At 38.6% G+C, this 12,147-nt stretch overlaps 1 protein-coding gene across 2 annotated transcripts in view; it reads left to right on the top strand.

Annotated features, from left to right (window-relative positions):
- The first annotated feature begins 211 nt into the window (after positions 1 to 211).
- LOC103479583 (dipeptidyl aminopeptidase-like protein 6) overlaps positions 212 to 12,147 on the top strand; it is a 96,908-nt gene continuing 84,972 nt past the window's right edge. Inside the window, exon 1 of one of the 2 annotated variants that reach the window (XM_017310132.1) lies at positions 212 to 462. In XM_017310132.1, the coding sequence (XP_017165621.1) occupies positions 406 to 462 (57 nt within the window). In that variant the 5' untranslated portion in view covers positions 212 to 405. Of the gene's footprint in view, positions 463 to 10,084; positions 10,157 to 12,147 lie in introns of those variants that run through there. The other variant, XM_008434097.2, reaches the window with a different exon arrangement.

Here is a 12,147-nt window from a genome sequence, read left to right as displayed (position 1 = left end):
TTTCGAGTGGGAACTTTTGGGTGACGGTCTACCTTTGCGCATGCACAAAACGCGCACAGCTACCTGGAATGAGTTTGCGCATACTTTGATTTATCATTGGACAACACTTTGAAAAAACACATCGCCACAGGTGGGTGGTACGTCGCTCATAGTTGGACTCCTCTCACTGGTAGGCGGGTGTTGCGATTCTTCTTTCCCCGTGTGCCTCACCGTGCAGGTTTGTTTTCTTTTTTTTTCCAGACGAAAACCCACCGCGTTTAACTGGCTTTGTGACCGTAGGCGTGTTTTTAAGCGAGCCACTGACAAGAAAAGAAAGCGAAAGAGAGAGATTGCAGGTCCGACGTGATCATTCAGGCGACTTGTGCTGATTATTCTTCTCCTGCAGACGGGGTTTTAGATAGGACCATGAACTCATCAGCAGGTGCGGGAAACTACCGCAGGGGATCCCCCAAAGGAGACACGGTAAGATGCATATCAGTTTAGCTGGAAATTAATTTGTATGCATTGATCTAAGATCCACTGTATGACAAAAAAAAAAAAAAAAAAAAATCTTGCTGATAAAGCGCTGCATCTCATCTCCAGTGAAAGAGGACGATCAGACTCTGTAGAAATGCAGCGTTGACACAGTTTTGTTCTTAAAAAGACTAGGAGATTTTCTGAGAGTAGTATGTGCTGGAATGAAGGAGTAAAAAGATTTGATCTTTTACTTGCTGAAACTTTTTGGTTCCGATTCAGCAGAAAGAGGCTCTGTGACTAGATGTGTGGGGGGAAATCGCTTTCTGGTGCAACTTTTTCTAAGATTTGAAAACAAAACCTTAATTCGCAGCTTTACTTTTAATTTATTATAACATTTGTAAATTATGCTCATTTTTAAAATTGTGTAGCTCTACATCTCCATGGAGCAGTTCATTTAGGTATACTTTTTATATCTCTCCCTTTCTTTTGACCCAAAATAAAACATAACAAGTGAACATACTGTGGGTAAAAACGATCTTTTTTTTCCCCCTCTCGTGTTTCCAGTAATGGTTCAGCAAAGCTCTGCTATAATGTCATTTCCAACTCACAAAATGGAAGGTAACTCATATTACACAGAAGTCACATCGATTGTCATTTCAAAAGGGGCAAAATATGCTGACACACAAAATCAGGTTTCTTTCTTGTGATGCTCTGGGGAATCTTTATGACAATTTCGTCCTGTTGATGTCACTACAAGGAAAACGTATCATATGTTATGGAGAGCTGCTTTTACAATAACAATGTTGCAAGGGTTGTTTTAAGTTGTATCTTTTAAAAGTTATATAGGCCTATATATATATTTACTAATATTAATGAACAGAATAAGTAGATTGTTGTTTTTCCACTTAATCCATTATAGCATGTATTTTTCCTTTAAGTTGTGTGTTTGAGGTTCTTTCGTGGCTTTTGTAGTCTGTTGGTGCCAAACTGTCTTTACATGATTTTAAAGGACTCTTTGAAGAACAGTTCAGGTTAGAGTTAGTCTGCCCTCTGCTGGAGAGACCACGCTGTTATCAGGCTTTCTTGCTCGCTGCACAACCCAGATTGATTCAAACATATTTAACCACTTTCAGGAGAAACTCCGCCCTCGCACCTATATCTGGTCACACCACTCACAGCTTAATGCCACGAAAGCCCTGACTTCTGGAGTTTCTGAGACCAATTTTAGTCTTCAAAGATACCTTAGAATATTCTTCCATAATCTCCTGTCAATTTGCATAGAAAAAAAAAAATTCATTAAGTGTCACTGGGATTTCTGGACAGCTCAGCCATCTCTCAAGACAGAACAGCTTCTGGAGTAAGTGCTTGAATATATTTCTTAAATTTGTTACGCATCATTTAGTTGGGTTTCTTGGCAGAAAAAAATAAGGAGAAAAAGATAGCTCCTTTTTTTTTTTTACAAAGACTATTATTGTTAGCTTATATAAAATGCACCCACATTAATTTTTCTCCCTTTTATTCCCTCTTGCTTCTTACATGATAAAATTAAACTGATACAGTAATGCTGCTGCTCAAAACAAAATCAGATCTCATTACTTATTCCGTTTCAAGTTATTTGTTATGTAAGTAATTTATTATCTGTCATTAATTATCAAAGGGTGAATATCAAGCTCCAACTGAAAAGTTTTTAATATATCCTGAAGCTCTTTAGGAAATCAAGAAATTCAACAAAGATAAATTTGTGAGCACATTTAAAGACAGCATTCATTTGAGAAAAAAGCTAGAGGAATCTTCCAAAAGACATAAAAAATGAACAAAGAGTGTGTGTGGAAAAAAGCACCATGTTAAAAATTATTTTTGTCCTTCTTAATATTTTATGCAAAAAATAAAAAATAAAATCCACTGGCAAGTTATTCCAGAAAACGGCAATCAGTGCAGCAGCAGATATTAACCAGTGTATAGTCAGTGAGGGTTCTTGGTGGCTTAGAGGTGCAACATGGGCAGCTGCCATTCGCTGCATGTTTTCCTCCTCTCTCCTTCCTATTTCCTTTCTATGTACTTTTCAATAAAGACCACTAGATCAAGAAAATCTTAAAAAAAAAAAAACTAATTGATTTGATCAAACTTATATTCAGTGTCAGTCTTAATCATTTAGTGTAGACATAGAAGTGGCTTGGCTGAGACATAGCAACATCGCTGCCTGTAGATGTTTAATATCTGCCTATACTATGCTCTACACTATGGTTGTGAATATTTTCAGTTTGACCTAATTTATTTTGACTTCCACCACTGATGATTTATTTGCTTGTTTTACAAACTCACTGTTTCTTTTAACAGGTAAAGGAATTATTACTGTAGATAACACTCAAAAGACCGAATGAACCTGGAGCCCCAACCTTCGGTTTAATATTTTTAAAATCAATGTCAGCTATTTTTGGAGGAGATCTTGCTGAAATGAATGGCTTTATTTTGGATCTTCGAAACAAAATACTTTTTCTCATTTTCCAGTGTTATTTCTGAGCTGTCAGTCTTGCTGGATGGAGGACAACTTGACATTTTAAATGGCAGCGGGTTTCCACAGGGATTTTCGCTGTTTACATTTATTAAGAGGCCAGGAGGCATGAGTCTGGAGGCGAAGCCGATTCCGTTTTACTGTCTCGTAGTCGGGCAAAAATGCCTTGCAGCACATATCTTTCTGAGAACATAGGTTTTTGCTAATACTTTGTAGCACTTTTTTGGCTCTGGTTTTGGTCATTTTTGCATTAGGAAAAAAAAAAAGAAACCTTGACCATGAGTTTAGTTTTTAGTTTCCAGTCAGTTTGTATCAAGTCAAGAGTGGCTCAAGGGGTGGAGCTACACTAATGTATGCAGCAGTGTTCGTACCAACGAACAGCCTTTCCGAAGCTCTCAGCATTCATCAGGTGAGTCTTCAGTTCTTCTGCATTGAACCAATGCAATTTGAATGTTTGTATTGCTTTGCAGCAGCATAGTAACCATTACAGAATGACTCCTCTTTCCTCAAGTGCACGTAAACACAGCGCTTACTTCGATACCGTCTGCCTATTCTGCCCAATGACTGCAATGACGGCGATAACGCAGCCACGAAAAATAGCACATTGTTCAATGGAATGAAATTTGTAGACAGAGAAGCAATCAGGGATGCGTGGTAGAAAGGGACAACACCACTCAACAGCAGTCATTTGTCACCACTAACTGCAATGCTGCGTTTTGGCTCCTTGGGGAGGCTCTGGCACAGATGAGAGCCTTGTTTACAAAAACTTTCCAGGTTCTGCAGCTCCTGGCTACCCTCTGGCACATAAGGCTTTTAATCCCAGACCCTATCATGCTCCTGCATTGATCCCGGGGGCGAAGGTCTTCTTCTGTCCCTGTCACTTGTGACAGATGACCAGATAGCTGCTCATCTTGAGGAATGGGGGTGCGGGGGCTGAGCTCTTGCATCTGGATGATACAAACACAGCAGAGGCTGATAAGCATGCACACTTCGACTCATTCCTATTCTGACAAATGTCGATGTGTTTTCTATTCATATCTTTGCACCACTGCCCTGCCCTAAGATGGAGCCGGAGAGCATACTAAATAGAGCAGCGTCTTTGGGTGGAGTTTTGGCTGCTTGGAGCTTTTGATTCGATTAGCAAGGGAAGGGCACTCCAGTTTGCCTGAAGGTCAAGACTGGACCGGGGCTGAGGACATATCGGAGTGTTCTGCAGTCAAAATGTAAACTCGGCACAAACTGAGCACTCAAAATTGACAACAGCATACACGGGGGAGCTACATTTACATTTCTGAATAGCTTGCCTTTTAAAGTCGTCTTAAAGATTAAGTGGTCTATTTTGCTTGTTTAAAATTCATACCATTCCTAACCTTAGTTCACACATTTTAGAAAAAAAAATTCTAGATTTAGGATTTTAGTATTCTCACAACACTAAATATTAGTTCTTGTGTCTTTGAAGGACTAAACTTGAAGGTTTAGGTAAATCACTGATGAAGAGCATCAGCCTTCTGCTATTATAACCACAAAGTTTAAGATATTTTATTTTGCTTTAGTGAAATGTGGTTGATCAAGACAACATTTTACATTTTTGTGAAATAAAAGAAGCTTTACGTCTTTCAGATTTTCACACATATTATCAAATGGATTTACTGTAAAAATGCTTTGATCTAACCATTCTATCTTATCTCTGGCTGTATGTCTAAGGTCTTTGGTCGGCTGAAAGATGAACCTCTGCCTGAGTCTTAATTCTTTTGCAGCCTCTAAAAGATTTTCTTCCAGGAATGTTCTGTTTCATTCACTTTAACAATCACTCTGACAAGCTTCCCTGTCCCTTTTAAAGAAACAGTACCCCCACAGCATGATGAAACCACTGCAGTGTTTGCCGTAGAGATTATGTTAAGAGAAATGTGCAACGTTAACTTTGCGTGCAAAGTTAACTTCTCCTTGTAGGCTTCAGCTCAGTTAAACAGGAAAACAAAGGCTGGATGGTCTTTAATTCTTTCCTTGCACATCCTTTCTGTTTAGGCTGACTACCATGTCTCTGGTTTGAAAATGTGCCGTTTTATTTCCATTTTCAGATCAAGGTTTGAACAATAAATCATGAGGTGTTCACAGCTGTGATTGTTGCTTTAGAACATAAAAATCCTGGAAGCATTTCCGTAACTTTATTCCTAATCTATCTGGTGTATTCCTCAGTCTCTGTGACGCTGTTTCATCACTAATGTGAATTACTAACTGAGATTAAATGATGCACATGTGGACTCCTTTTACAGATAAAACGGACTGAACCAACAGCAGGTAAAATAAGTATTGAACAATTTAACGTTTTTCTCATTTTAGATATCCCCAATGAAGCTGTTGATACACGATTCACACCAAATGTTGGGAACCATTCAAGTTATCCACAAATACAAGGACATCAAATGAAATTAATCCACAAATGAAGTTATCTGTTAAAACAATGTACACAGTTAATAAGTATTGAACAAATGAAGAAAGTAACACACAACTTTTAAAGAAAACGAAATAGCAAGTCATTTGCTTTATGCAAATCAGCATCAGCATCAGGTTTAATGTTAAATGATGGACCACGAAAGGGTTTCTCGTTACCAACAAATTGCAGAGTGGTGTGATTGTTGAAAAATTAAAGAGACCTTCAGAAAACGTCTTTCAACTTCAAAAAATGCCAATGCCAATGATAACAGCTGCATTTCTAGACCTCTGAATGTTCCAGGAAATGCATTTTAAAAGAACATACTTTCACCAGAAATCAGGCACCCCACATGAGTTTACTGACAGAGGACTCAAAAGAATCATTAAAAAAGTTGAAGTAGCCCGCAAGAACTCTCAAAGAGCTTCTGAAAGACCGCTCTTAACCAAAATGGTCTCTTTGCACAATCACAGCGTAAGACTTGCTGAAGTAAAAGGCTTTCAAAGGCTGTTTAAAGTTTGCTGCGAACAATAAGAAAAACGCTGTGAACCACTGGAAGGAAATTACTTTGGTTAGATGAGGCTATGAAAATTGTCATTGCCATACAAGGCTTTCCACAAAGTATTTCATACATTTTCCACAAAAGTTGTATATATATTTTTTTGTAAATGATTACTGATTTCTTTGTCTGCGTGGATTATGTGGGTTGTTCTGGAGTGAACAACCCACATGCCTCTGACATTTTGTTGTCAGAGGCAACAAAATGTATGGAATACATATTGACATATTCAGTTTTCTTTTTACATTGTTTTGCTGTCATTTTTCTAGTTATATTGAGGGATTGCATTGTGGAGCAATTTCTATCACTGTGATATTGACTGGGTGATACTGACTACTCAAAGCTCAAGGTAGATCAATGTAAATGCACACTTAATTTTACTTCATTTGTAAAAATATAAATAAATATGCATATCGTTTCCTCCACTTCTGCTTTGTGTTGGTAAATCATTTCAGATATCAATAAATGAAACTGAAGTTTGTGATTTTAAAATATTAAAATGCAAAAAAAGTTCAAATGCACATGGATATTTTAAGCACACACTTTGATGCTTTCCTTTGGTAAACTCCATCAATTATGCCAAAGATATCGATGTACAGCAAATGTTTTGTAAAGAAAACGCAAGGACTATCCTAAAAGGAGTGAAAAAGCATCCAAATTCTAAAAAGCCTTCTAAGATGGTGAGAGTTTGACTCATTTAAGTGCTATTTTTTAGGTGAGGTATGTTAATTAAAAAGCAAAGCAAGATTATTTTGAATTTCTAAGTGTGAATAGGAACAGATTCCTTTCCCATATATATAAGAATTTTTAAGTGACAGCAGCTTCTAAAATGCTTTGACAGCAGCTCCACACTGTGGGGATCAGCCTAAGGAGAAGGACTGCAGGTGACGACACGAGGGGCAAAAAAACCCCAAAAAAACAAACACAAAGAAATCCAGGCTGTGAATTGTTAATGTTCTGTCAGTATGATAAAATGGCCCGTCACCTCCATGCTTTGGAGCAATAACCGCGCTGACCTTTTACGCTAATTGCAATTAAAGTGACTTACTGTGAGCCGGCGATATTCATAATCATGGAAGTGTGTGTCAGGGCCGTTAATGTGGCAAAAATGAATAAAGAGGATGACCAAAGCAGAGCTTGTTTAAAAGGCCTCGGGAGGGAACGCGGCGGCATAAAATCAGCTTGTTACCAGCGGTGGCTCTAAGTATAACCACCATGTCCTGTATGAACTCAAAGACTTTATTATTCCCCATACAGGCAACTGGGCAATTACTCTTTGTGATGAGAACCTAATCTCTTGTGGTGTGCATGCAAATAAGAACTTCAGCTCATCTTTATCTTGTCTTTACATGACAGGCTTTTTTATTTATTTATTTTTTTTACAGAGAAAAAGAAAAGCGCAGCTGTTGCTCGTTCTATTTTTTTATTGTCTTATGTTCTGTGATTATACGGCCTGTCTGTAAATACGCAGCCGTAGCTGCTGTTGAGTGATTGTTGTAGGTGTTGGAATCAAGCACGTAAAATATGAACCCATCAGCCATTAGAGATAAACTGCTGCAGCTGCGGAAGGGAGATTCCTGCTATAAGTGGACCCATGAGCCACGGTGGATAAGAGATTTGGCTGACTTTTTATATAAAAGTATTTATGAGGTGCTGTGAAACCCCAAGCCAGTTAAGGGTATAAAACATGCCGCTGTCCGTGAAATAAAAAAAGTTTGGCGCCTCAAACTTTATTGTAATTCACTTTTTTGCTGAGTGATTGTGAAGGTCACGCTGAAATAGTGAACATTTTGCTCATGGCCATAAAATTATACAACTTCTGTATGGGAGTGTTAAAAGTCCAGGTCGCACTTTGCAATATGCAAGAACTTTAATGTCCCCACTTTGGTGTGTGCTCTCTTGTTCCAGGCTTATTTAATGTGCAAGCAAATGGTTAAATGGCAGCAACAGTCTGAGGAGTGATTTGGTTTCTGAGTCCATTTCTGCTGAGAGTGAAGGAGAGAGTGTGTCTGTGGGAAGCTTTGTGACTCACCCATTTTTAAATCCACATTTTGAAGGGCAAATGTCACATTTCAGTCTCATAAAACCTACAAATTTTGAAACAGTGTAACGTAAACAAGTCATAATCACCCATTCCATTGTTTTCAAACCAGATAAGTTATTCTAATGTGAATATTTGTTATGGATGTGTGGCTGTTTATGTTTTACACAGAAAGTAAGTGCAAGTTGTAGTTTGCTACTAAAATCATCTAAGTAAGAAAGGTTGGTGTTCTCTGGGAAAGTAAACAGAGGAAGAAGACAGATTTCTCAGTTGTAATAAACATTTTGCTTCAGGTTTAGGAAATAATTGGAAACTTTAGTTTGTGTGGATTTTTTTTTTTTTTTTGTGGTTTATGAATGACAGTATATTGCTTCAGCGAAGCACTTTGTTGCCTTTAGCTGGGAAAAGTGCGACGTCAACAGATTTTACTTACTTTTATTTGTCAACTTAATTTGCTGTAGTGTATAAAACCAGGATGATTATGCGGAGAAAACTGAGAATTACTGAATCTTTGCATGGTTGGCTAACATAAATGATGGCTATTCTGGTCACATATTTTATAGGGCGGAACACACTGATGCATACCTATGAGTGACAAAATAACAATGCACACCAGAAGTCATGTTGAACTAGTGCATTGGCATTTCAAATGACAGATTTAGCCTCAAGTTGTCTTTTTCAATATGGATCACAACATAAAGGCTTTTAAATGCGTTCATAAAGTGTTGGTTTGTTTGATTCTCTAAGCTACTGCTCTCACTAGTTTAGCAGGCAAGATTTTTCCTGACTTTCTCCTCCGCCCTGAATAAATTGCCATATAAATCTTCATTTTCTTAACCTGAATTTGAGCAGGGGAATTTGCTACTACTACTGTCATCGTGGACACCCATTGTGTTATGTGCTAATATCCAAGTACGGCGTCATGTATAAAGTTATGATTCTCAACTTACTTTTCCTTTATGCCCTCTTACATTTTTCTCCATTCTATGCATCTCCATGAGAGGCATGTGACTTTCTCCTAACTGCATTGAAGCTATGAGCCTGAAGGTAATTAAAAGTTGTAAAAATATTGAATTAATGAGTTATCAGTACTTATCCAAACAGCCTCCAACATTTCCACTTTCCAAAGAGGCAGAGTGATTTTTGAGTTTTCATTAAGAAAYGTTTGTTTCTTCATCTCTTAAGGCGGTGGCATAATTTTAGATGAATGGGCCGCTTAGTCAACTTCATCCCTGAAAATTTCAATATACAAGACATAAATGCAACATATATAAATCAGATGTGTTTCCTTTGCCAGGTTCCTGTCCTGTTAGCATGACTTGATGAGTGGCTGTGTGTGACTGGGAGAAGGAAGGGAGGAGGCGTGTTTTATGATGTGGAGGACAGGCGGCATAAATATTACTTGTGCCTAATCAAAACCCAGCTGCAAAACCGGCTGAATTGATCTGTTTTTTTTGATGTGCATACACCAGCATTTGGAAAACACAACAACCAGGACGTGCATACACAGAGGAAAAAATGCAGAGTATGCAGTATTGGTTCTGATGGTTAGAGCCCCATTACTAAGTGTGTGTGTTTGCGTGTGTGTGTGCGCGTGTGTTTGTAGAGGAAAGGGAGGGAGAAAGAAAGGCTTTCTCACATTGAGCTCCATTTTGTTCTGTGAAAACTCTTGCTAAGAGAGTTTACGATTATGTGTGAAAGTAAAGCTGAAAAAAGAGGAGTGTTGGTATGGGGGGTTGGGGGTGTAGTAAGGACCAGAGAGATAAGTAGTGTTTGGAGCAGCCTCAGCAGATGAGACGGACCCTCCTCCTCTTCCCTCTTTCTTATCCTAAACCCGTCAACGCCCCCCCTCCCCTCCTGTGTAGGCAATGCCAGCGTGTGTGTGATTGATTCACCCGGCGCAGAGGAAGGAAAGTGTTGTGGTTGGGCTTCTGGACCCCCAGGTCATCCCTTGCTTGTAAGCTGCAGGGGAGGGCTGGAGTTGAAGGAACAGAGGGAGAGAGGAGGGGTGGTGTCTGAGACACCTCCAGCAGCCCCCAAACTTCACTGCACAAAAGGTGGGAGAGTGGGAAGAGGGGACTGCGATTGGCACTTCTCAACATGTCCGTCCTCATTGCCACCCAGCTGAAGATAGACACCAGCACTTCTTCCAGAAGGGTAAGGGGCCCTTTTAGCATGCACGGCACGCTGTGGGGGAATGTCTGTATTTATGGGTGAGTCTCCTGCTGCTGACGAGAAAAGGCTGCTGGCTGTTTTTGATAACAAGTGGACAGGCAGGAGGAGAGCAGTGGGTCCCGGTGTCCCCCTTTGAGGATCCTGATTGATAAATGCTTGTTGTTTACATTTGCTTTCCAGTGCCGACTTTTAATGAAGGCTTGGTTACATATGCTGTGGAGAACACCTACCCGCCTCATTGTTATTCTTTGTGATACCGCCACTTAATGATTTGAGCGAGGACTGGACATGTTGGACAAAAGTTGCGCATAGTTGCGCGCATGCATTGAATGAAAGGGGTTTGTGTAATACAATTCTTGAGACGTTAAAGGAAACATTCAACCACACTTTCATTCTTTGTTTTGAGAAATTTAGACTAAGCATTGGTCTCGTTTTGGCARACAAACTGGGTGTAATTGATGCACAGAGGAAGTTTGGAATAACTAAAGAGAATTTCCTGGAAGTGTTTTTGCTGTTGCTATATAAGCTTTGAAGCTAAAAAAAAAATCTATCTCAGACAGAGAAGCAGTGTGATATTGATGGGATTTGTTTATATCCGAGAACATATTTTTCAAGGCACAGGGGGAAACCAAAAGAGCTGTTTGCAACTGAAAAATCAGGAGATGCAGAATAGTTTAGATTGTGCCTCACTCTAGCAATACAAGCTTTTTCATTTCATTCATCACAAACACTTTCACGCCCATCCCTTGGTTATGCATACTTCCTTTCCTCACATATGACAAAATTGTTTTGTTTTTTTTTCTTTCTGGTTGCTCTCTCCCTCTCTCTTAGTTTTTCTTCCTCACCATCCACCACCATCCATAGCTGTCGTCTGCAACTTCCCTTAAAAAAAAAAAAAAGCCAGTCAAAGTCTATTCGTACAAGATCAGCCAGCATTAAACTCCATTTCCTCGCTGACTTATCTTCTGCCATTTCAATTTGGGCTCAGTGCATAGCTCCTATTCATTTGGAATATGTTGCACTTATCCTGCGTGGAAGATAAGATTCCAACAGGCAACWTGCTCATGCAAAATAAAAAAATTAAAATAAATGCACACAGGGCTTAGAAAATTATGGATTTATTGTGAGTTATAAATATCATCTGCTGGAAAATCTTGTTATTTTCATTAACTCGCAGAAAAACTTTGATGAAATCCATAAAAAAAATGGATAAATCTCCATGTTCGTGGGTTTGTATTGCTTGAGTAAGCGTGCCGTCRTGCAAACGTGCATTTGGGATGTGGTTTTTATTTGCTCATACATTAGAACTCCTGTTTTAGAGCTTCATGATTACTGCTTTATATTTGCCTTTCAAAACTATTGCATGCATTTGTTTTGGATAAATGGGCTTGTATCATCCTTTTTACAACTTTTCCTTTTCAGTTATCTTCGAGCTTGTAGCTCACAATAGTTGTATTTCCTTTCCTTTAAGTAAAAAACCTGAGTRCAAGGGAACCAAGTGTAAGACAAACATTTGCTTAAAAGTGATCTTATAAACAGAAGACTGAAATGTGGTATTAATACATATAGAAAAAGGCAAACCAACCAAAAAGTAACAGCAAAGTCTCCCTTGTTAAATGTGAGTGCACGAGTTAAATATTTATTTGTCAAGTTAGRAGGAAAACTCAGGAGAAATATTKCTAATGAGGAGTCTGTTGTCCAAGCAACTGTCCACTCTCACCACATGCTTGTCCAGAAAGAGTGAATGCTGCAAATCAATGACTTGATGCAATCTGCTGAATTTGCTTAGATGGAAACATCTTTGAACCAACTTGAATGATAAACTAAACATTGTTTTTGATAACTAGGATCAAATGGATCAAATAGAAGTTCAATTGGATTGAACTGATTTTTTTAAAGTGCCTTGAGGTGACATGAATTGTGAATTGGTGCCATATAAATAAACTAAGTTGAACTGAATTATTAGATAAGTA

Source organism: Poecilia reticulata, linkage group LG17 (assembly GCF_000633615.1).
Source record: "Poecilia reticulata strain Guanapo linkage group LG17, Guppy_female_1.0+MT, whole genome shotgun sequence".
Lineage (NCBI taxonomy): Eukaryota > Metazoa > Chordata > Actinopteri > Cyprinodontiformes > Poeciliidae > Poecilia > Poecilia reticulata.
Note: the sequence above shows the minus strand (reverse complement) of the source record. Positions and strands in the feature narration are given on the sequence as shown.